Source organism: Sturnus vulgaris, chromosome 15, assembly GCF_052056855.1.
Source record: "Sturnus vulgaris isolate bStuVul1 chromosome 15, bStuVul1.hap1, whole genome shotgun sequence".
NCBI classification, from domain to species: domain Eukaryota; kingdom Metazoa; phylum Chordata; class Aves; order Passeriformes; family Sturnidae; genus Sturnus; species Sturnus vulgaris.
The window spans coordinates 405,087-430,904 of NC_142257.1; the positions used below are offsets into that span (position 1 = coordinate 405,087).

At 45.8% G+C, this 25,818-nt stretch overlaps 1 protein-coding gene across 3 annotated transcripts in view; it reads right to left on the reverse strand.

Moving 5' to 3' along the window:
- TCERG1 (transcription elongation regulator 1) overlaps positions 1-25,614 on the reverse strand; it is a 28,177-nt gene extending 2,563 nt beyond the window's left edge. The window contains exons 1-18 of one of the 3 annotated variants that reach the window (XM_014888305.2): positions 25,513-25,614; positions 24,469-24,694; positions 22,669-22,821; positions 22,297-22,534; positions 19,535-19,777; positions 15,876-15,938; positions 14,478-14,675; positions 13,135-13,250; positions 11,964-12,049; positions 11,512-11,672; positions 10,686-10,752; positions 9,553-9,688; positions 9,112-9,201; positions 8,309-8,427; positions 6,234-6,384; positions 1,829-1,993; positions 948-1,130; positions 179-358 (exon numbers count right to left, since the gene is read on the reverse strand). In XM_014888305.2, coding sequence (XP_014743791.2) covers positions 179-358; positions 948-1,130; positions 1,829-1,993; positions 6,234-6,384; positions 8,309-8,427; positions 9,112-9,201; positions 9,553-9,688; positions 10,686-10,752; positions 11,512-11,672; positions 11,964-12,049; positions 13,135-13,250; positions 14,478-14,675; positions 15,876-15,938; positions 19,535-19,777; positions 22,297-22,534; positions 22,669-22,821; positions 24,469-24,694; positions 25,513-25,586 — 2,649 coding nt within the window. In that variant the 5' untranslated portion in view covers positions 25,587-25,614. Of the gene's footprint in view, positions 1-178; positions 359-947; positions 1,131-1,828; positions 1,994-6,233; positions 6,385-8,308; positions 8,428-9,111; positions 9,202-9,552; positions 9,689-10,685; positions 10,753-11,511; positions 11,673-11,963; positions 12,053-13,134; positions 13,251-14,477; positions 14,676-15,875; positions 15,939-19,534; positions 19,778-22,296; positions 22,535-22,668; positions 22,822-24,468; positions 24,695-25,512 lie in introns of all 3 variants that reach the window. The other 2 variants (XM_014888304.2, XM_014888306.2) reach the window with 2 other exon arrangements.
- Positions 25,615-25,818: the final 204 nt, after the last annotated feature.

Genomic DNA, 25,818 nt, shown 5'->3' on the forward strand with positions numbered 1-25,818 from the left:
CCAGATAAGGAGGTAAGGAAACATAGTGCACAAATTTTGTTATGAAGGAGAAAATAGAGTGATGAAGCAAAGAGGTGGAAATCAAACCAAACCCATCAGACTGGGGGACAGAAAAACGGAAAAAGAGAAATCCCAGTGGGCTGCAAAGATTGTCAATTTGAACATCAACAGCTCTCACCGCTGAAGTTTCATCCAGAAGTTGCCTGAAATGCTCCCTCTTCTTTTTGGTAAGTGCCTCGATGTGCTCATTGAAGAGTTTCTCCTTCTCCTCCCTCTCGAGCAGGGACCCCGACTCCCAGCGGTGATCCTTGCGCAGAGTCCTCCTGGTGTCCGACCACGACACGTCTGAGGAGCGCACCTGCCACAAACACCACTCCTTCTCAAACCACTTCACAGTGCACCCATCATCACTGCAGCCTTCTTTGTTTATCTCATTTGAAGCGAAGGTTCAAATGAACTCTCAGCTTTTAAGAAGAGACTGTAGCAGGTTCCCCACAAACACTGAACAGGCAGTGGCAGAAGGAATCCCTCGCCCTCTGCATTGCTTTGGAGAAGACAGAGATATCCCACTGGCCTGGCTGAGCATTTTTCAAAACCAGAAAATCCCAACACCCTCCTTTCCTTCCTGCTCTGTGTGCACCACCCTGTGTTCACCAGAAACACAGTCTCGGAGAGCTTCATTTCCAGAGACACCAGGAGCTCTGCAGTGACCTGTTTCCAGCCCAGAGAGCACCCTCTGGATGAGAGCCCTAAATGCACAGCCTTCTCTTCCACCCAAGGCACCCTCTGGGTGAGCCCTAAATGCACAGCCTTCTCTTCCACCCAAGGCAAAACCAGTGGGGATTTCACCTCTTTGGAGCAGAACTCCAATGCCAAAACGCTTTTCCAGGGAGCACCCACCAGCTGAAGCGTGCCCTGAGGAGCTGAGGCGCCTGCCAGTGCCTCACCATGTCTGACAGCAGTGCCTTGAAGTTCTGGATGGCCTCCTCCCTCTTGTGCTGCTCCCGCTCACGGTCGATCTCCTTGGTCTGCTCCGAGCGCGCTTTCTGCACCTCGCGCTCGCGCTCCCGCAGGCTCGCCTCGATGCGCGCCTGCCGCTCCAGCTCCTTCTCCTTCTCAGAATCTAAATTCTGAAAGCCACCAACAGCCTTGCCTCAATAAAAGCTTTTCATTAGAAAGAGGACTGAAGGGCTATCAAACTAAAGGCAGCTCAGAACAAAACACTTTAAAGGGATTTGGGATCTGTGGATTACGAAATGTTGCTTCAAGAGCTGTGCTGAAGCATTAGAGGGTTTACGTGGGGGAGAGACAGGTCACAGATCAACTACTCCCAGGAGCTGTGTTCAGTCACAGACTCTGAATAAAGGAGGCCAAGGGGATCACTGTGTGTTGGCCCAGTCTTACATTCTCAACCATTAACTGTCTGGAAGAGAAAGGTAGGAATATTGGATTAGGAGAGAAGCAGCAGTGAAGGAGCTGGGTATGAACACACATTCCTGAAGGAAGCTCAGCTGATAGGGAAAATCAAAGCAAAGGAAATGCAGCCCATCCTAGGAGGAAGTAATCAATGTGCTGTCTGTAGCTGCTGCACTTTTACAGCCATTTTTACCATCAGTGATTTCACAGGAATCTTTGAGGCATAACTTCTCCCAGGTGTTGTGTGTGCATGCACACAGGTCCCACAAACATCCGACCAGGGACAGAACTCCTAAGTTCCAAGCTGCCATTCTGGGGTACTCCTAGAGTAACTGTGGTATGGAATTCTCCTCAGCACACATCAGCCTGCCCACAGCACACCACAGCCAGAGCCCCAGTGCTCCCCACCCACCTTGGCTATTTTCTCGATGTACTGCTTGAACAGGTCCTCCCTCTGTGAGGAGCTGTCCACCGCCTTGTACCGTGGGTCAGTCTCCACTTTGTCCTTCACTTTGCTCCAGCGAGACTGACTATCCAGGTGGTGGTTTGCCAGCAGCTCAAAGAAGTCCATTTTGATCTGTGACACACACAGAAACAGAAAGACAACACTTGAGAAAGACACTTTAATATCCCACAGTTTGCTCTTATGAAAAAAGGAGTCGACTTACCTTCATCAGAGAGATCACATTAACATTACATACCATTGCAATTTAGAGCAATCACTAAAACTCTGAATTTAGTCATAACTGCAGCCCAAATTCACTGTTCCTTGAGACAATTTGCCAAAGCAGATACATTTAGGTGATCTGCTACATCTAAGATGAACTCTATAAAGAATGATCCACCAACAGACTCCAATTTAAGCTTGTTTTTGAGCTTTTATATATGTTAATAAGTATATAAATTAACAAGTTACTGATGCTGCATGACAGCATTTTGCATATTGTACTCCAGAAGCCATGCAGTTGAAACACGGTTCTAGAGAAATCAGGTGTTTATGGATTCATCCTTCAGGTGTACAATTAAAAAAGGTAAATACTTGGATCTGCCAACAAAGAGCCATGTCTTAAAATGGATCTAACCAATAAAGAATTGTCCACATAGGGTAATTAAGAAAATTATATTTAGGATGGACATGCACATTTACATAAAAGTTTAAAGGAACTGTTTTAGTCTACTTTGTCAGTTGGAAATGGCATGTCATGTTTCTGCCACAGCCATTGCAAGGGCTGGCAGAGGATGAATCCCAGCAGGTTTTATTTCAATACAATGAGGAACAAGTTCTCATCCAGAGTCCCAGAACCAGCAGCTGTAAGGGCGCTACTGTGCCTTTATTAGACAGCTTGATTTCTGGGGAAGATGATGTCCCTGCTCCTGCTGCACTTCAGCTCTTGGGTCACCACACACTCCTGGGCTGGCAGAGGTGAGGGGCTGGGCTGCCCTGCTCAATGGGGCCAGGGGATGCTCCAGGGCAGGGCAAAAGGTTCTGCCTCCACAGCACCCCACACCCTGCCAGGCTACCAACTCCACACAGCTTTATGGCACAGGGATTAAAAACCCCAGATCCAGGAGTAGGACTGGCTGGTACTTGATACTTCCCTCCCCATCCCTTAAAAAAGGGAAAGCAGGAGAAGCAGTTTAGCTGCAGAACACTGAGATTCCTCAGGGAAGGGAGCAGATGGACAGAGCAGGCTCCAGCTTGCCAGAGACCTGGCACATCCTCATCCTCCAAAATGTGTTTAGTAATGGAATGAAGATCAGCACAAACATTCTGCAGCCTTGCCCACCAATACTTTCAGTTCTTCAAAATATTAACATATAAATATAAAAGGCTCTATAGGCTTTCTTTACTATACCAAAGGAGACTAAGACAGTAAAGCAGAGATCAGGGACCAGCCCCTTAAGTGCCAGGTGGATGTTGTGCTACAGCTACAACACTACTGCTTTATCTTAAAGGAGCTCAACAAAATGCTAAGCAAATTGTTTATTCATTGTAAAATTAAGAATGTTTCAAAACATCATAAAACATGCATGCAGTTTAAAAATATGAAGCTTTCTAAGCCATGGCATTTGAAATATTTGTTAGAAACCAAACAGTCCCCAGCTGTTACTACAGAAGTCTCTAAGGTAAGGGTATCCCCAGCTCTTGCACAAATGACCTGTGTGTGTATTGCACAGGGTGAGGTGCCAGGAGCAGTGCCACCAGCTGCCACACAAAGCTTCACCCGAGGCCACCACCACGGGCTGCAGGAAGATGCTCCTGCAGGAGCTGCCAGAGGCAACCCTGCGTCTCCTGGGAGCCCCTGCCCAGCTGTGTGACACCAAGGACACCCCTCACTCCTGAGTCCCCCTGGAGCCCCTGCCCAGCTGTGTGACACCAAGGACACCCCTCACTCCTGACCCCCCTGGAGCCCCTGCCCAGCTGAGTGACACCAAGGACACCCCTCACTCCTGAACCCCCTGGAGCCCCTGCCCAGCTGTGTAACACCAAGGACACCCCTCACTCCTGACCCCTCTGGAGCCCCTGCCCAGCTGAGTGACACCAAGGACACCCCTCCCTCCTGACCCCTCTGGAGCCCCTGCCCAGCTGTGTGGTGCCACTGGGACCAGCTGCAGCCTTTCCAGCTCCCCACTGGCCAGGAGGGCACAATCAATTCCCTCCTCAGGAAAAACACCAGCACTGCAGGCTCGCTGCTCTAAAGCAGTTTTCACTCTGCTGCACTGTACACAGCACAGGCACTGCCAGCTCATTTCAAATTTTAAAAAGAAGATGAAGATGTCTCAAATAATTGAGCCTAAAGTAACGTTTCCAGGGGGCAGCTGTGGGCAGTGAGTGTGTGTCTGCACACAGGGACCAAGGGCAGCAGCACACAGACTCTGCCTGGGGACAGTCACCAGTGCAGGGTCTGCAGCCCAACATCCCAGCCAGGCTGTGCCACCTGGGACAGCTCACCCAGGGACATGGCAAAAGGAGCAGCCTGGGCACCCCCACCTGCCCACACTGCCTTCCTTGATATCCTTAACCCCCCTGCTCCTCTCTGCCAACTGGGAAGTGCTGGCACGGGATTTACTCACTGCAATCAGGCACAGGAGTAAAAGCAGCCACTGGAAAAGCTGGCTGCTCCATCCCCATCCCATAACCCCGTCATGCAAAATCAAACATTATATTCATAATTTAAAACCCTTACGTTAAAGATTTCTGTAAAGTTGATTCTCCCTAAGTAAAGATTTTGGATAGACTGAGAAAGCTTCAGGTTAAACGCCTTAAATTTTCTTTTATGTTTTAAGCACTTTCAAAATCAAAGGAAAATAAGGCTGAAAACATTTCAGGTGTATTTAGAAGTCTTTTTTTTTTTTTTTTTTTTTGGCAGTTAACACATTGCAGGTACAACTCTCATCACTTCACAAGGAAAAAAACTAAAAAAATGTAAAGTACCGGAACTGCGGGAGGCTAAAGTCACCACACAGAGATACCAATGCTTTCCTCACTAGGGAATCCCATAATATTTGCGTGTCAGTGATTGACAGCTGTCAGACTGAACTGATTGACAGGCCGCACAGCACATAACTGTAAAGTCTATCCACTTGTTATAAAACAGAATACATAAAATGGTTACAAAAGGCTTTTGGAGAAAAAAAAAACATTATTCAAAGCAAACAAATACAATCTCTTAACTTTTCAACTTTAGAACAATCATGCAAGAACAAAACTAGTATTTATTCTTTAAAGTCTTCAACTGCACTATTAAGCTGCAAAAATGCTTTAAAATTCCATATTCACAATCAAACTGCATTATGCAAAATCTAAGCTTGAACTACATCAGTTCCCCTCTGAAAGCACAATCATTTATGGAAACCAGCGGCAATAAGGCAATGTTTGAGAAAATCAAGTACAGAATCAAATTATACCAGATCACCCAGATTTTAAAAATATGCAAAGCTTCTCAAAGAATGAAATTGTCCCCAAATCTGACCTGTTCCCCAGCATTTCTCTCTCCTGCAGGTATTCCACGCAGGGAAATCTGGAAAAACTTCACACTACATAATAAAAATTGCAGACTTCCACATATCCAAAATGATTGGCTTCAGAGGTGACCTTCTCCACTCACACACACACAGGGACGTGGCAGTTAGTGGCCCCAGGTTTTGGTGGCCCCAGGTTTTGGTGGCCCCATCTCATGTCCCATCTCCAGGGGGGAGAGCTGCTCCCCACCACTGCCAGTGCAGGCACATGACACTGGGAGTTCATTCATCTCTAAAAGCTGACCTTTAAATCTAATCAGGGGCAGTTTATACATGAGATCTACTCATTCAAAGCTTCAAAAGTCCCTCCCAAAGTGCCTGCTTTGAGATGGAAGGGGAGCTGTTTGAAACTCAAAGAGACTATCCTCAGGGAATTGCAAGTTCTGCCTGCCCCCACTGAGGGAACAGAGAGGTAATGACGAGCTTTGGGGTTCCAGCCAAACAGGGCAAGACTCCTCTGTCTTTTCATGTGTCAGGATAAAATAACTTAATAAAAAAATAAAAATCAAGCATTACTTCAGTTAAGAGGATAATGTTACTGCTTGGGTAAATTTTAAAAAGGTGTTGTTTAAGCAAACTCAGCTTCACAGATGAACACAATTCAGTTCTAAATACTTCAAAAGTCAGTAGACTGCAAACTTGAAATTGTTCAGGAAGACCAGGGGGACACCCCTGAAGTGTTTGCCTGTAAGAGCTCTAGGAAAGTCTTGGGGAAGGCTCAGGGAAGCCAAGCACTGGCTCTGTCCCATCTCACTCACACCACTCACACTGCTGGAACTCAAGAGTCCCCTTACCTTCTCTCCCCTGGTCTTCGAGTCTTCCTTCTCCTTCTTTCTTGCCGCTGTGATAAACTCATTAAACAAGGCCTCTCGATCTTTCATCTTTTCAATTGCCTTGAACCTCGAGTCTTTAGCATGCTTGGCTGCAAATTCACTAAAAGTAGTTCTGCAACAAAATGGCAAGTGAACTCATTTGGCAGAGCTGTCTGGGCTGGGAGGCAGGTTCAGCAGGGAGGTGTTTCCTCTGCTGCAATGCATGCCAGAGCACAACTGACAAATCCCAAAAGGCAAATCCTATGGTCTCACTACAGAGCTGCTCGACCAATGAACTCTATAGAAGGAGCCAGCACTCACACAACAGGTGTTTGTCAGAGACTTACAAGGGTGGGTTGGTTTGTTCAGGTACAGCCACCTGCAGAAGGGGCAGGTGTAGAGAGAGACTACATCGCAACCAAGGAGAAGAAATGAAAAAAAAACTCAGTTGTCTACAAAACTCTTTTCTTTTCTGTGGGTTAGCAGTTCAGCCACCAGTCTGTCCAGGTATTTCACAGCTGTGAAACCAAAAATCCCAGTGCATTCACTTGCAGCCAAACCATGCTAAGAGTTCACCAAGAAAGCCAGCCTTTGAGAGGAGTCCCCACAGAACAGGCTGTACCAGCTCTTCCCCCTGCAGTGCACATTGCAGAGCCTGAGCTTAAAGCACACAGGGCTGAGACCCCTTCAAACACCATGGGCAGAGGCAGCAGCTCTGGGCTTTCAACCCCTCATCCCACAGCGTTTCCCTGACTGTTCTCTCACCTCCAGGGCCAGATTCCAACCTGTGCAGTAGGTACATTACTGCCACTTACCTCGGAAAAAAATCACTACTGTGCTTTTTCCAAGCTCTGATGCAAATCTGGCCCCAAGAATACGTGAGACACTTATAATCATACGAATGTTTTCATCACAGCATGGAAATAATTAGACTTGGAAAATCCAGCCTACTGTTGCTGTAGGGTAAATTGAAACAAGAAGAGAATTTGGTAGCTTATTCAAAAGGATTAGAAAGTGAATGTACAGCTAGACTGAAGAACAAGAGCTGCTCAAGTGAAGTGGAACACAAACTCTTGAGCATGTTGGACTGAGATGGATGATAAAAAACCAGTCTGGCACTCACAGAAGTACAGCAATATCTTTAGACAAACACTGAAACCAGAAGACAAAGGATAAGATTAAACAAGACAGTATTTCAGCTGGAATTCTCTTTCCCACCCCAGCCCATAATCAGGTAAAGAATCAGTCCCAACACAATATACTGAAGGTATGCTGAAAGCTAAGGATACTAAAACTAATATAGTTTCTCAAGGCATTTCCGTGCCTCCAGTCTTCCAGCCTACCACTGAGTTATTAGTCAGCTCTGAAGCAATTTAAAAGTTACCACAGCACTGTCACCAAATTTCCAAAATGAGTCCCTGGAAAAAACTGAGCTGAAGTGAAACAAATGAGCTGTTATTTCACTGGGAAAGAATTAATGCCAGATGAGCCAAGAGATGCTGAAAGAGGATGCCTTGGAGCTTATCAGGTGACATAAGCATGTATCTCATGACCTCTGTGTGCAGAAGCTGTGAAACGAATAAAGCCAGCAGTGAAATCTTGAATGTTCATTCACTGTCATCCCCTCGCTCTGACTGCTGCTCACTGAATGCTGGGGGGGTGTAACCAGTGCTGTATTAAAGCAACCACAACATTTTATCACATCATCATTGACATAGTTTGTAACAAACATCCCTTCAGCCCCCTCCAAACCCAAGAAACCTCCCTAGTACTTCTCAAAGACTTATTAAGAAGAAACAGGGTTATTAAAGAAACTTGTGGTGGGTCCGAGGCCTTTCTCACAATCCAAGCAGCATGCTGGGGATTTCTTCAACTTGAAATATATGTCACAAGTTCTATTACTTCATGGATGAGGTGCATACAAGCACACAAAGGAAGATTTCAACAATATCTCATGATTTTTCTCCTCTTTGCCCATTTTGAGTAAGGTTAATCAACCCAATACCACCCTGCATCCTAGTAGAGCTTATGCACATGAACCACAAAGAAACTCCTACCTTGGATTAATCTTTGCTTCTTCCATCATTTTCTTGAAATCCTCCTTGGCCTGCATTATTTTATTTTTCTTCTCCTTGCGCTCCTCCTCTGCTCGGGTTTTCACATACTGATCAAACACCTACAGAAACACCAGTCACCCACAGCAAACACACAAGTGACACACAGAAGCTCTAGGGAGGAAAAATCCCACTTCTTCCCTTCTCTCTGGTTTCCCTTCCTCTCACCACAGAAGAGGCAGAAATCTTAGAGACACTTTGCATTTCAAAATGGAAATGATCCAGGGTGCTGTACCTAACACACCACCTGAGACCTGGGAACAAGTTCCTTACACATTCCAGTTAACATTTTCCTGAGTCCCATGTTTCAGACATTTCCCGTGCTCTTGAAGCTTTCCATTTCTCTACATTCACTCAACGAAAAGCTGCTGAAGTGAGAACTTGCTTAATAATAAAAATACATTTTAGGCTTCCCCCCAAACACCTTTTTCAAAGCAAATGGCTAGATTGCTCATTGTGCCAATACTCTGACAAGATACTGATGACTCTCACTGTTTCATTCAGGTTTCAGCAGAGCTCTGTAGACATACAACTTCCACTGTGTTAAAATATGAGACCTTCCAAGCAGAGGAAATAAAGACTATCAATACTTTCCCTTGCTGGTTTCTTCCATTTCCAGGCAAACCCTAATCCTGACAAAAATCCCTTGCAGCACTAATTAGAAAGGTTTGCAGAAACAAAGACTGAGGATTCAGATAAACCTGTAGTAGCTGTGTCTGCATGGGAAGTGAATTTAAATATTTCACCTGTTTCCTTTCTTTTGGGTTGAGCAGCAAGTAACGAGGATCAAACACGATCTTGTGCAGCTCCTTCTCCCATGTTGAAAAGGCAGAGACCTTTAATTAAATGAAGACAAACATACAAATTATACAGCAGTTTTACAGTTTTTCTTGAAAACACTAAGATGTGATGAAAAGATGGAACCAAATTCATCCTGGAGTTTTCATCACTAATGGATGACAGAGGCTGTCATAGAAAATTTCAACATCAATTTCTTCTGAAAACTTCTAAAGGATAATATACACTTATTTACTACTCCTGTGTGGCATTAAAAATGAAATGCACATCGAAAGAGAGCCTTAAGAAGCTGTGTTCCATAGGCAGCTGGAACCATTTCCATTTTTTAGTTACACACACAGCTCTGACCCTCCCCTCCCTCTCCCTCCTCACACACACAGGTTTCTGACCCCTCTTTCCAGCAGCATGTCCTTGAACTGCTTCATCCGAGCCTCCAGTGGGACGATGGCTCTCTCTCGAGCAGCTTTGATCTCAGCCTCCATAGCAGCCTCCTTCTCAGAATCAATGTCTTTGATATCATCTTTTCTGAAAAAAAACCCAAAGTGTAAGTTGAGAAGTACAACGGCAGCCCTGGAGGTCAGAACCTGAACCATACCAGGACAGGGTAGATATCACTGATCATACACCAAGAACAGGCTTACACTCCATGAAAGCCATTCTAAGAGGTGGACAGGAATGCTTTTACACCCAGAGCTCAGGAGCCAAGGCATTCCAGATAACTTCAGTGCCAACAGATGACTCCAAAGCAACAGTCTGGCTGTATTCAAAGGTCTTTCCAGACATGCAGTAGATTTTCCATCAACACCATTGATTTTCTAACTTTCTGCTCTGGGCCATGAGGCACTAAGGGAGTTTTTGCAGGTTGGGAAGCCCTCACAATGATACCAAGAATGCTGAGACACAGGTGAGACCTCACCCATCAAAAAGCTTCTGGAGAAGTGTGCTGATTTAGGTTTACTAAGAGCAAATGCACTTCATCCCAAACAAACCCCCAGCCCTTACTGCTAACAGTTCCATGATCCTTCCTAAGATGACACAACCACAAATAAAATCACTTCTAAACCAGCTTGTATCTCATATATCAATTCCAAAAGACAGACCAGACCAAAAGACATAAGCCAAACTTGTAAACACTTGTAACAGAGTGAAAATAGAGGAACCACTATGAAAATCTGGGTAGCAGGATATTTTGACAATGAAGTTTTGTGCCCAGGAATTAACATACAAGAGGAGCAAGCTATTTAAGACACACTACACTCAAAATATATTTTGGATTCACCAACTTATACCATTTATTTCCATTTCAAATAACTTCCAAAACACTGTCTCTCTGCAAGGGCTTCAGTTCTCTCAGGGAAATATCAAATACCTGAGCTGCTGAGCAGCAGAAAGCTGAGGACTCTTTTCACCAACCCTGCCTGTTCCATTCTACCCTGCTGGACACAACATTCATGGCTCAAGTAACAAACTTCAGTAATTTTACCTACACAGATCACTCGGTATTGAAAAAGCAAAAACTTACTTGCGCTTTTTTATTTTAATAGGCTCATCTTCGTTTGCTTCCTCTGCAGCTTCATGCTCTTCTCTAACTGTAAGAGATTTCAGTAAGACTTTAGATTTTATATTGACGAAAATTTTTAAACTTAAGAGTGAAACCTCAAGCACAAACCAAGGACCACATGTGCAGCAACTGTGTTCTGACCAAGGGAGAAGACACGTGGCTCTCAGCCACTTTCAGAGTAACACTCCGGGAGTTTGGGGACTTCAGCCAACTTGAAATTTAAAATGACAAACACTGAGCTCTTATTTTTAGGGGAAAATAACTCAGGCTGAAGAGTCTAGTGAAGCACATTTTGATCTACCTGATTACCTGCACTGAGTTCTCCTCCAACTATAAAGCCAACATGTCATGCCAGGACCATCTCCCAGAACTCAGGCCAGAGAGAAATTTCATCTCAGCAGCCTTTTGAACATTCTCTCTTGGCAGCTGTTTCCAAACTCTACTCCAGCTGGTGATCTCTAAGTTAAATCCTCTTCTGTGAGAGCCTGCTCGTACATTATGATTAATCTTTTCTCATTTCTTTCTTATAAAACAAACACAATCCCTTTTTTCAGTCAGTAAAAACTGTGGAGTTTTTCAACCTGCTGGCATTTAGCAGAACAATTAACTTTGTTAGTATCTACATTCATCAACGGGCTTTCTTTTCCCCAAAGGACTCTGCAATCTGCATTCCACCTTCACAGTATGTCCTTCAATTTCTGTCACTTATTTAAATGTTGCAAGCTCTGGAAAGCAAAGTGGTAAGTTATGTTTATGCTTCCTAAGGAGGCAATAAGATTGCTCTTACTAAGCTTTTTTGCTTCTTCCATTCCCTTTTTGTGAGGAGGCTCTTGGATGATTTTGTCCACGTCAGCTCTCCCGATGAGGTCGTCGGGCCGGTCCCACATGGAGAGCCGGGTGGTGGGGTTGTAGAAGAACACTCGCTCGTCCCCAGTCCACACCACACACCTGCACATGGGAGGGAAGCCTGGCATTACCTGCACTCTCTGGGCACCAGCCAGCTGTTCACTGACTGAACACCATGGTCACAGGCAGACCCAGCTTCCAGCGACTGCACAGCTGCCAGACATTGCTACTGCCCAGCTGTGACCCTGCTTTCCCCTGCTGCCAGATTTGAAAACACAGTAAGTGAAATTTGAAATTGAAATTTTAAAATGCAGCACGCTCTCCACACACTGCCACTTGCTCTAACTCCCCAGCAGCAGCAGCAGCGTCAGTCCCACAGCAGCAGTGACCTACCACGGGGTGCCTGGAATTGGGGTGGTGGCCACCGGCTTGGCCTTCTGAGCTGCCTTCTCTTCCTCTGTCATTTCTTCCTCTTTGGGCTCCTCAAGGAAAAAACAAGTTTGAGGATCAGGCAATGATAGCTGGCTACTTATTTATTACACAGTAACCAACATGTTTTACTGAAACCATGCTGACAAGCAGCTCACAATGACACCTCACCCATGCTTAGAACAGAAGAGCTGCAATTGCAACAACAGCTGCCACTTCAAAACCTCAATTCCAAAGCCTCAAAGCATTTAATTAACTTTTGACTTCAGCAAACTCTTACTTAAATACCTCCCTAGATCTGCATGAATCCTGGAAATCCAGGAGGGCCTGGATACAGGTGTAAGGGTGCATTTTCTGACAAAGGAGTTTTCATTTATTCTTAGAATTAGTTAATTAGAGACACACAATATGAAACAGTAAAAACCTGAAATAGCCTCTGTAGCAGAAATAGCAAACTGGTAACTACCTCAGAAATAAAAAGGGTGGAGTGGCAGCAAAACCCAGCAACTGAATTCTGTGCTTCTGCCTATTAAACCACATCGAAGTTCACAGAAATCAGGATAAAAGCTTTAATTTCTTTTAAACACCCCTTAGCATCCTCAAAAATAATGCTGTTCAGCACAGCAAAATGCCTCCAAAAGGAGAAGTTACTTTTGTTTACTGAAAACACTACAGCCCTTTCTAGGACATGTTCCTAACAGCCTCAACTTAGCAGTTACAGCACAGGGGGAACGTGTGAGCTTTGTGTCAAACTGACCAAAATAAAGAAGCAAAGAAATAGAGAAAAAAACTATTAAATATTTCCAACATTCTGGACAAGTTGCATTTTCTGAGTACCATAAAATCAGTGAGAGAACACCACATGTGTATATCAAGCTAACCTCTGTCCCATGCTCTTCTAACTTCTTAACTGACATAGTACATATGTTTCTTTTGAATGCTCTTCTTTCCTTATGTAAAAAAAAATAAAGAAATATCTGAGTCCAGAAAGGGAGGCTTTCAAATCCCCTCAAGCATTTAAGAACTTGAATTAGTTGGCATTAACAATGGCCCCTGCCAGCCTGCCTGGGCTAAGATGCAGACAAAGCAGAGGAATGTGAGACTTAAAGCTGGTTTTGGGTTCAAGGTCTTTTACCTCCTTTATCAGTTCTTTTATAGGTTCTTCTTTAGACTCTTCTTCTTCTGTCTCCATTGGTAAAGGCTCCTCCGAGGGTTCTTTAATTGGCTCTTTGACCTTTTCTTCCATTTTTTCTAAATAAAGATTACATTCTTCTTGAGGATTATTAAGAAACCACTATAGAACCACAACAATTTTTTTTTATTGGTTTAATTTTCCAGATATAACACCAACCCAAAGCTTCTTTTCAATATATTCTCAGCACTCTCTGTCCCTCATGGGCTTTACAGTGCCTGCTTATAAAGTGGTAGTTATCTCCTGTGCCAAGATCTACTTGGTACTGGAAAATGAAATCTTGTGAGGCAGCTATTATACTAAAAGGCTGACTAAAGGGTACTAACAGAAATGCTAAACTAATAATAATTCTCGACCAACAGTGCAACACTGAAGACCACTTTCACATTTTAAATGCCGCGGACAAAAAAAAAAAAAAAATCAGAGACAATGCAGAACCACCTGGGGATTTCTCTGCACTCATTTACAAAAAGCATCAAACATATAATTTTCTCTCAGCAAAATTAGTATTTGCTGTCTTGGACACTTTCATCTCAGTACAAAGACCTATTATTTAACCTGATTTGTTAGGAAAATGGGCATTAATTGAACCAATAGTGTAAGTGTCCTGCATTTGTCTAAACAAAGACTTCTTGTAACTAAAAATTCAGGAAACAATAAAAGGCATAAGTGTTTGGATTTTCTTTCTTAAAAGACTTTATAAACTGAGTAAGAGCCACAGGACTTTTGCTCCTTCCTCCTTATTTATGACACAAGAGCAATTTCCCTCCATGTAACACCACCCGTGGATCTAATGTGCATTTACATGAACACAGCGTAGGGATGTGGACAGGGGGAGGTGACATTATTTTACTTCATACTCCAAATCTATTCATACATTTCGTTTTCAAGATCTGAAATTCAGCACAATGATCTTCATTTGTTCCTGGTCTACAGCCCTTAGTATGAGTGGCTTTTCCCCTCAACTCCCCTCACTTTCTGTCTGCAGCTGGAACCTTCACCCACGTGTGCAGGCAGGTACTCACTGGCACAGGAACCCGCATTGGGCCTAGGCACAGGATTTGGAACTCTAGAACCACACACTCTCACAGTACAGTGGGAAACACGTGCAACTTTCAGCCTGAAGACCAACTCATGTGGATCTTTACAACCAGAACTTCAGGACACCCTTCAGGGAGATCAGGGATTGAAATATCCCCGCTCGCACTTTGACACACAACCACCGATGCTCTGAGCCACGTTCCCAATAAAGCTGTAGTAAAAAAACCAAACAAAACCCAAAGTACCTTTGTCCTTCAGCTCTTGGGGTTTTTCCCACGTGGACTCCAGAGTCCTGTTGTTGTAGTAGTAGGTCTTTCCATCTGCAGTTTTGTACTCTGTCCACTCGGAGACGGCGGCTCCGGCCAGCGAGGCGGGCGAGGCGGCGATGGCCACCTGAGGGTGGATCATGGGCACGATGGGGGGGGCCATGCCCGGCAGCACTCCTGGCACAGGGAACAAGGAACAAGGCAAGAGCACAGTGAGTGACCAGCCGGGGCCTGAGGAACAACACCTAACACCTCACTGACTTGACTCGCAAATATTCAACCCGTAGAAGGATTGCTTTCAAAGTTAAATTGGAATGAAAGGCATTGCTACCAAATTTCCTTCCTATGTTCTGCAACCAGTAGTGCCCATTACCAGGCAAACTGGATTTTAATTAATTTGTGTAATTCTGCAAAGCATAAAGCTCGTTAGCTTTTAGATATTTATTCTACTATTTTAAAATTAGGTTCTCTATTTATTAGGAAAGTCTTTATCAGATGCCTGCAGCAAATAATTGGGGTTAAGTCTACCCCAATGCTTAATTATGCTGCCATTGTACAAGATATTCCTATTGCTCTTTAAAAAGTCAAGTGGATTGAATTTGACCCATAGAACACAGAACTCTGATAAATACTGGCATTAACTCAGAGCCTTGGATAAAACCTGACGAGAATGAAACAGTATCAGATTGTTGGGTTTGTTGAAAAAGAAACATTTTCTTGAAATCCTAAAGCAAAATGGCAAGTAAATATCCAAAGATAAGAAAGCCAGAACGCTGCAGCATCCTATTATCTCTCCACTCATCCCAACAAACTGAATATAATGAACAGATTTGGAATGACAAGTTCTAGAACAACCAATTGGATAGGATTGGAACTCGAAGATCATAAATGTGATCCTTTAACATTGAAAAAGTCTCATTTTCAGTAACAGAAATCACACATTACACATTGCCATAACGTGTTCTCAGCGAGTGACTATTGGTAAATCCACAATTTGAAATATGAAAGTTCACACTCAGACACACAGACACGCACACAACATGCGAGCACAGCCAGCCACTGCACACGTGGAGCAGGAAAACAAAAATCCACACAAGAAACTAGGAACTAAGTATGGGCATGAGAGTCACAGTCATTACAGAACTCAATGGTTACAGAAAACTGTATGGCAGTTTGGGTACAGAATAAGCTGACACTAACAGTTACTTGGGGAAGTTATCTCCTGACCAAATATGATATTCCATTTATACCGGCTTTGAAAAGAAAGTATATGTAATCATTCAAGTGGGGAAGCAAATAAAGAAATAAAAGAAACAACCACATTCACTACCATGCCAACTTACAGACAAAACGAACTAGGATGGGTTTGGAAATTACCGGTCTTGGTGGTAGCGACTGTCTTTACATACGGGCAGCTGACTATTTGCATCATTGCTACACCTGCAAAACGGATAGGAAGCATGTTGGAAAGCTGCCATGGGACGTCAGCTACCACGGGCTGCTACGGACTTCCTGCCACAATTTGGAATGCCATTTGCAGCTGGCAGAGAAGAAGCCTTCCAGCAAGAAAATGTGAATTACTTTTGCTCCAACGTTTTGTGCCAGATCGAATACAAAACTAATTTTAAGCTGCAGCAACAGTCTCTGCCTATGTTAAACCAGCTGCTCAGCAAGTTATTGGGATGTCATTAAAAAGAAAAAACGTATTTCAGTGAAGACTCAGGGGTTTAAGTTCATCCAAGGGGGAATGCAGCTCCCCTTGTAGGGCAGGAAAATATCCCACTACTGAGGCTGCTTGCACAGGCAGCCTCTGCTGGGACAGGCCTGTGGGGAGCAGCAGCACAATGAAACTCAGGCTTGGAGCTTCCCAGTCTGCTGCTGCAGTTAGAGAGCAGAGGAAGGGTAGAAGGACAGGTCTGAACTAATCAGAGCAGCAAGGCAGGGCAGGGTGGACAGCCAAGGGCAACCCAGGGGGAAAGCTGAGGGTACCAGGGCAATTACAGCAAGGCTGGAGGTGAAAGAAAGGGGTAAAAGAAATCCAAGCAATGAAGCTGCAGACAGAGGTACACAAAGCTGCACTAGGCCAAGGGCATTTTCTTTATTTTTCATTTTCAAGAATGGCATGAGCTGAAAATGCTTTAAAAGCCAAAACTCGCCCTGAAAGGGGTGGCACCATGCACTGGTCTGCTCTCCAGCTCAGTAAGAAACGACACAAAAAGGCACGAAAAGGTGAGCAGCTCATCCTCTTCGATCAGATCAAAATCAGTGGGAAATCAGACAAGGCTGAGGGGAATGCATTTCCAAAACCTCCATTTGGGGTGCAGAAGACAACTGTAGAAGTGCCCTCTGACTGGTCCAGTCTGGATGCTCAGAAACTGAAACACTTCCCTTCAAAAGCTGAAATTCATCATGTGAGTGGGAAATGCTCCAGTGGAAAGTGAAATTAAACCCCTGTTTAAAACCAAAGCAGTTTCTGGATTTGGTCATTGGAGAACTAGTATGCAAAGCATACATAAATACTGCCAACTTATTTGAAAATAAATTTGTGAGAAGACAGAATTGTAATGTTATCTAAAAATAATTTCAATGAGAGAATTGCAACTAGTTTTATTTTTAAAAGTATTGAATTGAGACATAAAAACATTGACTCAAACAGCACTGATTGAAGTGTTTGTCTAAACTGGAAGGGTGGTCATGTTATGTACTTGACAATGGATCTGAAAATTCGTTTTGTTAAGGAAGTTACAGCATGTCTCCAACGTGAGTCAGTACAAATAACACTGTCTGGGGATTGCTGGAGTTAGGGATGCTGCAGCACAGATTAGACTGAGGAAACACCCAAGCTGTTTCTGCTGCCAAGGTCATTCTCAAACATAAAACTGACTTAAAACATAGGAATTGAGAGAAAGCAGACTTACTTTTTAAGATCTGAGATTATGGGATATAACTAATGAACTCTTCCATTACTCCTTTCTACTACAGTTTAACACAGAGATTAACTTTGAAATCACTTGACAGTGGTATTGTTCAGCTCTGTCCCTGTAACTTCAAACCTTCTGGCTGATATCACACCTGGTGCTGAAAGCCCCAAACACCTACAGCCTACCTGCATAAGACCTGACTTCACCTGATACTGTCTTGAAGTAATTTGACTTCTATTCTGTTTCTCGTTATTGTAAAATATTTTTGAGTTTTCCTTTTCTTTTATCGTGTTTAGAAACCATCACAACCAACTCAAGTCAGAATCAGCAGAAAGAAGCTGACAGATTTCATCCTGTAACTAAACAAACTGACAAATCAGACCCACTAGTGGAAGCAGCACTTTGCTGCAGGTGTCCTCCCTACGTGCTGTGGGCTCCACCTACAGCCCAGCTCACAGGGAGAACTGGTCAGAGCCAACACTTCTTACCAGGGAACTTCTGAGAAACATCATTTTCAAAAATGAATTTCAGGAGACTGATGTTCCTACTTTGTCTTTGCTTCTGTACCGCACTACTCTCAAAACTTTTTGATTAAGAGCTCACAATAAAGCCCAACCTGGGCATACACCCAGAATCTCCATTTCCACTGGCACTCTTCTCCACTGCTCTGACCATCCCATTTTACCCAACAGGTCACACTTGTGTAGATTATGTCCCTCACAGTGTGCAAGGACCCTTCATTCTATGCTGGTCCCTTGCTGGCAAGGTTAGAAATGGCAATAGAGAGCATTCAGCCAATCACCTTTAAGGCTTGACTGTTCTGATTATTCTTCCAAACTTCACCAATAAAAAGATTTCTTCCTCCTACCCTTCATTCATTTGTTGGTCAGCCTGGAATACCATGTTCAGAATATGCTTCCTGGTTTAACCCAACGAGTACTACACTGTGATTTCCTTTTCAGGCCAATACAGATTGAAGTAGCTCTGCCCAATTATTTTAGAACTATTCTAAAAGCAGAGGCAGCTAAAAGCTGTTGCTCTCTTCTAGCCAGCACTTTAACTGCTTTCAGGCTTTTTTCTCTTATCAAAGGAGTGCTCTGAAAGGTTACTTTTCATCCATCCAGTGCAGTGGGGAGGTGAAGGCCTCCCTCCACATCCACTGAGTGGCTGCATTAGGAGGACAGCAGGAAGGTCACCTCACTCAGCTTGTACAGAGAGTCAGAAACATGAAGATGCTGCTCAGAGCTGCTTGTTTGTCTTTTTAGATCTGAAACCAACTTGGATCCAATACAACTGCAATCTCCAACCTCCCTCTGCAACACAAGATCATCAGTTCCTGGTGTATGTTTAGTACCACTGTGCACTGGAACACATCAATTTTGTATCAGAACAGGAACTCAGTGGTAGCCATGCAGAGGAAGCTTGGTGTGTGAATGCTAAGTGTCATTAGTGATCTCCTGGGAGGTTCTCTGCAACAACTACAGACAGTGAGTCCAACAATTTGCCAGCCTAAAATTCCTTCCTTAGGTATCTAAATATTTCATAAAAATTTAAGTAACTGATTTATCCAGAAGAAGTTTGCTGCCATCTAAGGTTCCTTCTCTATGTTCTTTAAACCTAAAGCCTGTGGATAACAACACCCTGGCACCCCAAATGCCTCAAGTCACATCTCAACACTCAGCATCCTACCCAATGGCTGCAGCCTAAGAGAACTGGGAACACCCGATTTCACTGGGGTCATGATTTCCATGGTAATTCTTCCTGCTCATCCATGTCCTAGTGAATATTTATGCACAAGACTTAAGGTCTGAATCAAGTAGAAAAAAATTAAAGCAATATTTACTATTGCAATTAGTAAAATACAGTGCTCAATATTCTCATTTAAACATTACATGTTTAAATGCAGCTGTTTTCTGCCAAGTATAGCAAAGAAATAGAAGTCCAAAAAATATATGTTCTTTGTTAATTAAAAAGTCTGTCTGCTAACCCTGAATTCTTTCAGAGATACTCTGAGGAGAGGATCCAGGCAAGTTCTGTACACAGTGGACACATGAGTGCAAACAACTGACAACATGGACATGTAGCAGACAAGACAATTACAGTTTGCCAATTTACCTGGAAGTGGAATAGGCATGCCAGGAAGGGGGACACGAAATGGAGGTACCATTACTGGTGGAAAAGCAGGAATTGCTGCAGTTGGTTGAGGTACTGCATGAGGAACTGCAGGAGGCAATGTCTGTGGGACTGGCTGGGGTACAGTCTGCACAGGTGTAGCAGAAGGAGCAGAGGTTGAAACACTGACTGATGGTGTGGCAACTGAAACACCCGAACTCGGGGTCTGGTCTTGTGTGGTAGGTGCTGATAAAAAAACACAAAGAACACCTTGTATCTTAGACACTGCAATAAACTGCTGCAAACATGCTGCTCTGTTTCCCAGTATAGCAGGTATGCTCAGATATAACCAGCAGGAAGACACTCCTGCACAAAAAATACTTTGCCTTCTCTGGAACATTAAATATTCACAAAGAAAGTCAATTTCCAATGTTAATTTGGCCCATTCTTTACACCTAACATGGCTCTACAGCAGTAGCTGGGCTGTATCAAAGGACAAACAGAGGCTGAAACGAGGTTCTGCTCTGTTCAGAGAAACAGAAAAGGAACATTACAGCAAGTTTCCAATGGCAACAGGCTGTCCTTGTGCTACAGGTTCTGCTTTTAACAGCAGCAGCACGTGCATGACAGCAGTCTGCCTTAAACTATGCTGGGCTTTGCCCCCAGAACAGGAAAATGTCAATAAAAATGTGTAAATAAGCAAGGAAAAGGAAAATTATGTTCTTCAAAAGCTGCAAGAGCTTTCTTGGTCTTCAGTGCCTCCCAGCAGGAAAACACACAACTGGCATTCAGTTCTATAATCCTTGCAGCATGACCGGTTTCAATTTCAAATTGTTTTAATTGGGAGCAAACAGTCTCACAGCACAGGCCAACAGGAACTTGAGACAAGTCTGCTTAAACTTGTAAACTCACTCTGTAAGATTTGGTGCAGAGGAGAAGGGAAAAAGAAAAAAAATAAAGAAACCACACCACTTTACAGCCATATTCCAATGGGCACACCGTGCACTTCCTATTACTACCAAAAACATTCCAAACAACATACCAGTATTAGCATATTTAAATAAAGATTTTTGATATTTCAATTAGCGTTTCAGAAAGGGTGAAAGTTCTTAGCAGTGCCTAACATTTAGGGAAACAGAGCAGACAGTCAGTATGTGATTTGTAAGACCTAAGTCAAATCAGTACAAGGCAAGAATGAAGCTCAGCCAGAAGTCCCAGGGTTTTTTTTTTACAGGCCAAGTCTAAGAGTTATAATATTATTTTAAATTATAAAATTTCATTGTCTAGGCACAGACACCAACAGTAACAGTTCTTGAAAGCAAAGACAAAGTTCAGCAGATAGAACAGGTAGAAGTGGAACAGATTGTCAGCATTCAACATTAGGAAATTCAACTTCAGAGAAGGTGCATAAAGTGCTGCTCCCAAAGCATGGCTAGCTCTGCCCAGCCTGACACTGGGTCAGGAGTTAACATTTACCTCCCACCCCATCTGTTACTCAGCACAACAGTTAGAGCAGACCATAGCTCAACACAGAGAATTAACACCATACTGAGTTACTCTTCAAATTGAACAAAAGCCCTAAAATGCTTTGAGCAATACAAGTTCTTTGCTGCTCTAATGACGTGTCCTCCCTTCAGCCTACATGAAAGCAGAATTGGAGGAATACCTAAATTTGACTTCCTCTCACACATAGATTCTGAAGTTCAGGTTAAATGGTGAGTTAAGCTTGACTTGTCTCACCTCTTATATGAAAAAGAAGAATCCCAGAGAATGCAGCTCTACCCCACAGCAGGAGTTGGGACAGTTCACCTCCTGCACTCTGTGTGGCCTGGCTCAGCACACACGTCTGAGCCAGTGCAGCTACAATTCCCAATGTGCCATGCCAGCTTCCTGCTCAGCACCAATGCTGTCTGTGGCCCTGCATGCGAGGCAGGATGAGCTCTGAGCTGCTCCTTCCCCTGCACACCTCACTCTGGGCACGGGGCCTGACCTCCCTCACTGTCTGCTGTGGACACACTCACAAAAACAGACCCACAGGACCTAACACACACCTCTACCAACGTGCCTGGGCAGCACACACGTGCCAAAGTGCAGTGCAAACCACGCTGCTGTGTGCACAGCCATGCATTTATGTGCATGCTGCATAAATTCAGTCCCCTTTTCTTAGCTGGAAAAGCCCTACAAGCAAAGGCTCAGTCCGTGGAAGCAGCAGTAACCTCCAGGCTGTAATTCAAAGGTCATAAATGAACAAAAATGGTTCCAAGGACTTTTTTTTCTCTCTGTGGAGCTCTAGAAAATAGGAACCGAGAAGGCTTAGGCAGAAGAATAATACTAATAAAAATAATACAACAAAGAAGCTCTACTCTGTAATCAACTAGTGCTCACAGACCAGCAGCTCTGGAGCTGACCTACAGAAACAGAGCCATGGAGAAAATTGCTACAACTAAACTCCTACCTCAGATCAACATTTCTAGTGAAACATTTTTAAAAACAATTTAGCTCTATCTACAGTCAAAAGGAAATAGATGTGTAATAGCTCTGAGATGATGTGATAACAGCAGAAGAAAAATATACAAAGACCTGAAGAATTCTTTGAGATTGGGGAGAAAAAAAGTTTGCATGCAAGGTTCTTCTGGACTAAACACTGTACTTCAAATTCACACTCCATGCTGAAACAACTTTGTCCTGAACACCCAGGCTTTGCTGCAGCCATTCCCCATGCAGCATCCCCAAACCCCGAGGCTCAGGCACCCCCAGGAACTCACTGGAGTTGGTCTGGGACACGGAGGTGGCCGTGGTGGTGGTGGAGGTGGTGGAGGACTGCGTGCTGGAGGAGGTGGATGGAGAGGCTGCAGATGCAGGGCTGCTGGTGGTGGGGGTGGAGGCCCCCACGGCCTGGGCCTGGGCTGCCAGCATGGGTGTCAGCTCTGACTGCTGGATGACCTTGACCCCGTCCGGCTTGCTCCACGCTGACTCGCGTGTCCGCGCGTTGTAGAAATAGACCTGTGCAGGGAGAGCGAGTGTCACAGCACAGCTCACTGCCGGCAACAGCCCTGCTCCTCCTGCCCAGGGATCCCTGCCCAGGGCCTGCCCGGGCCACCGGGGCTCACTGCACACCCCCACGGCACCCATCTCACCTTCCCGTCCGGAGTTTTGTTCTCTACCCAGATCTCCTCAGCTGGGGGCATTGCTGGTGTTCCTGGCGCTGACACCGGCGGCATTCCTGGAGGGAACATCATACCAGGAGGTGGTGGCATGCTACCCATGGGAGGAGGCATAAATGGTGGTCTCTAAAGGCATATAATAACAATAATGATGATAATGATAACAACAACATAATTTCAAGCAGTTTTCCTTTCTTAGAGAACCAAGAGACACTACACCAGCAGTAAGGACAGCTGTGCCAGGCCTGGAAGCTTCTCTAACAATCCAGTGCTCCCAGCTCAGGGAATGTGCTTCCTGCCAACCCCCCACCCATGGCAGAACACCTGGAACCATCACTGCACTTCTGAGATGCAAACATCAAGGCACCTGAAAAAGGTGGCATGAACAGAAATGTGGTCAAAGACAAGTCCAAAAGTCCTCTCCTGAAAAGGAGAAAATATCCCAATGCAAGGAAGAGAAAGAATGGAAGAGCTGCTCCCAAACAGCTGCTGCTCAGACATCCCCATCTGTGAACCAAACACCCCAGAAACCCAATGACCCTCCCAGGAAAAAAAAAACATTAAAAAAACCTAAATTACAATTAAGCACCAAGTTTGTCAGCATAGCTAAGCAGTGGGCTTAATTAAAATCCATTACACTCCTAAATTTCCCATTAACTAAAATTCTAATTAGTGCCAATTAAAATATAAATAAGACAAAATTACATGTTCACTATTTCATGATAAGCAATCCTGACCTGTCCTGCACACAGTTACCTGAAAGCCTGGACACCAGTCTGTAATTCAAAGTACATTCAGTTCTTTCATTTTACTTGTTTACTTGGACTGTCTGAAATCCCCTATATGCAACAAGTGCAGTGAACACTTCCCTGTAAAAACAGTTGACAAAATTCACCGAGTTCTTCAGTCTGCAAACACCACAGCTGCCCTAGTTATGGCCCTCACTCCAGCTCTCACTGAGTGACAGCCTCGAGTGCCACACTCACCCTGAGCCTGCCAGGGCCACACCGGGGCTGGGACAGCCCAGGACACCCCAGGCCACAGGGAGGGGGTGGCTCAGTGACAAACTGCACACACAGGCCCTGAGCTGCCAGTGCTGCCACGTCCTTGCCTTCTGTCGGGAGCTGCCCTGAGATCCAACTTTCTGCTCTAAGGGCAGCATTTTAAACTGCTCTTTAAATCCACACACCAAACCAGTAATTATTATTTGTATTAAATACTACTAAAAAAGGAAGCCATGAGTGTATGGATGGCATTCTACACCAACAAAAAAAAGCCCTCAACTCAACTGCAGCCTGCTTTCCCTCCCCTGCACACCATAGCTATGCAGTGGTGTGTAACACCACACCTGAGCCCTGTGTTCTCATCTTGCCTTGCTGTTTCCTTCGCCCATTCCAATGTCCATTCTCATACTATTTCCACACAATCACAGAATCAATTAAATTGGAAAAGACCTCCCAGACCATCGAGTCCAACCTGTGCCCAATGTTCACCTTGTCCCCAGCCTAGAGCACTGAGTGCCACGTCCTGTCATTCCCTGGGCATCTCCCGGGACGGGGACTCCAGCACCAGCCTGAGCCTCCTTTTGTCCAGGCTAAGCCCCACCAGATCTCTCATCAGACTTGTGCTCCAGACTCTCCACCAGCCTTACTGCCCTTCTCTGGACACGCTCCAGCACCTCCATGTCCCTCCTGAAACTGAGGTGTCCAGAACTGGACACTTCCGCAAATGCAAACAAATGAAAAATCCCTAAATAGCAGGAGAATTCCTTACCTGTAGGTGTGGAGGCCCCATGGGTGGGGGGATCCCCCCCGGCGGCGGCATCGGGGGCATGCTGGGGTCAAAGGGGGGTCGGCCGAAGGGGGGCCGGGGGGGCGGAGGAGGGCCCCGCATCATCCCGAAGGGCGGGGGCGGCCGCAGGAGCGGCGGGGGCCCCCGCAGCACCGCGCTGGGAGGGGGCGCGGGGCCGCGGAACCGCAGCGCCTGCTGCTGAGCCATCCTGGGGAGAGAGGGACACAGGAACACGGGTCACTGCCACTTGCTGCGGACATGAGGGAAAAGCGGCTGTGACAAGGAACCGGGAAAAACCCAATACACACCAACAGCGTGTGCAAAACACGTCACATCTGAGTGGGTAAAGGCAAGTGTGCAACTATTTCAAGATGTTCTTCTGCTTCACAATTCAAGGTTATTAGTCCTCAGCTGTGAATTTCCCCTCATGAAAACGGATAGCCAGAGCTGGAATGGGGCACGCAGCCACTGGCAAGGGCATCCTTCCCTATCTGCCAAAGCTCCGTGAGCAGACGCGGTGCTCCGACTGCTGCCCCAGGTCCGTGCCCAGGCTCCGCAGCACCAGGGCCTGCAGCAGCTCCTGTGTCCCCCGCAGCTGGGACCCGCGGCAGGGCCTGGCCCGAGCACCGCAGTCCCCGCGCGGAGCCACCCGGCCCTCAGCACCAGCTCTCAGAAAAAACCTTCGCCCTCGGGAGCGGCGAAAGCTCCTCTGCGGCTCTGGGGGGACAGTTTCACCCAGCACTGAGTGCACTGCGATACAATGGTCGCATGAGGACTCCGACTCGAAGAAACCGAAGGTTATGAGACGGTGAGCGACAACAGACACGGTCTATCCGCACTCCGAGAGGGCCACCCGGTCCCACGCCCGGGAGCTGCCCCGGCCCGGTGAGCGGGAACAGGGCCCGTCCTGCCGCACGCGGGGCCGGGAATAGAGGCAGGAGAGCTCCCGCCGGCCCACCCGCCCCGCCTGGCCCCGCCCCAGCTCTCCCGGCAGACCAGCCCCGGCCCGGCAATGGCCCGCCGTACCGGAGGTCGGTGCCAAAGCGCTCGCTCGCCGCTGCCGCCGCTTCCCCGTCGCCGCCGCCGCCCCGCTCCGCCATGGCCGCCACCGTCGCGCGCACCCGCCCCGCCCCGCGCGGGCCCCGCCGCGTCCCATTGGTCGGCACGCCCGCCCGTCAGCGCGCGCGGGGCCGAGCCCGGCCCGCTATTGGCCGCCGCGCCCGCCGGCTTTGAATGGGGGGAGCCGGGCGCGCCGCGATTGGCTGAGCGCAGGCGGCCCGCGCCGCTCGCTCCTGGGATCACGTGAGGCGCGACCCGGGGACGGAACCGGAA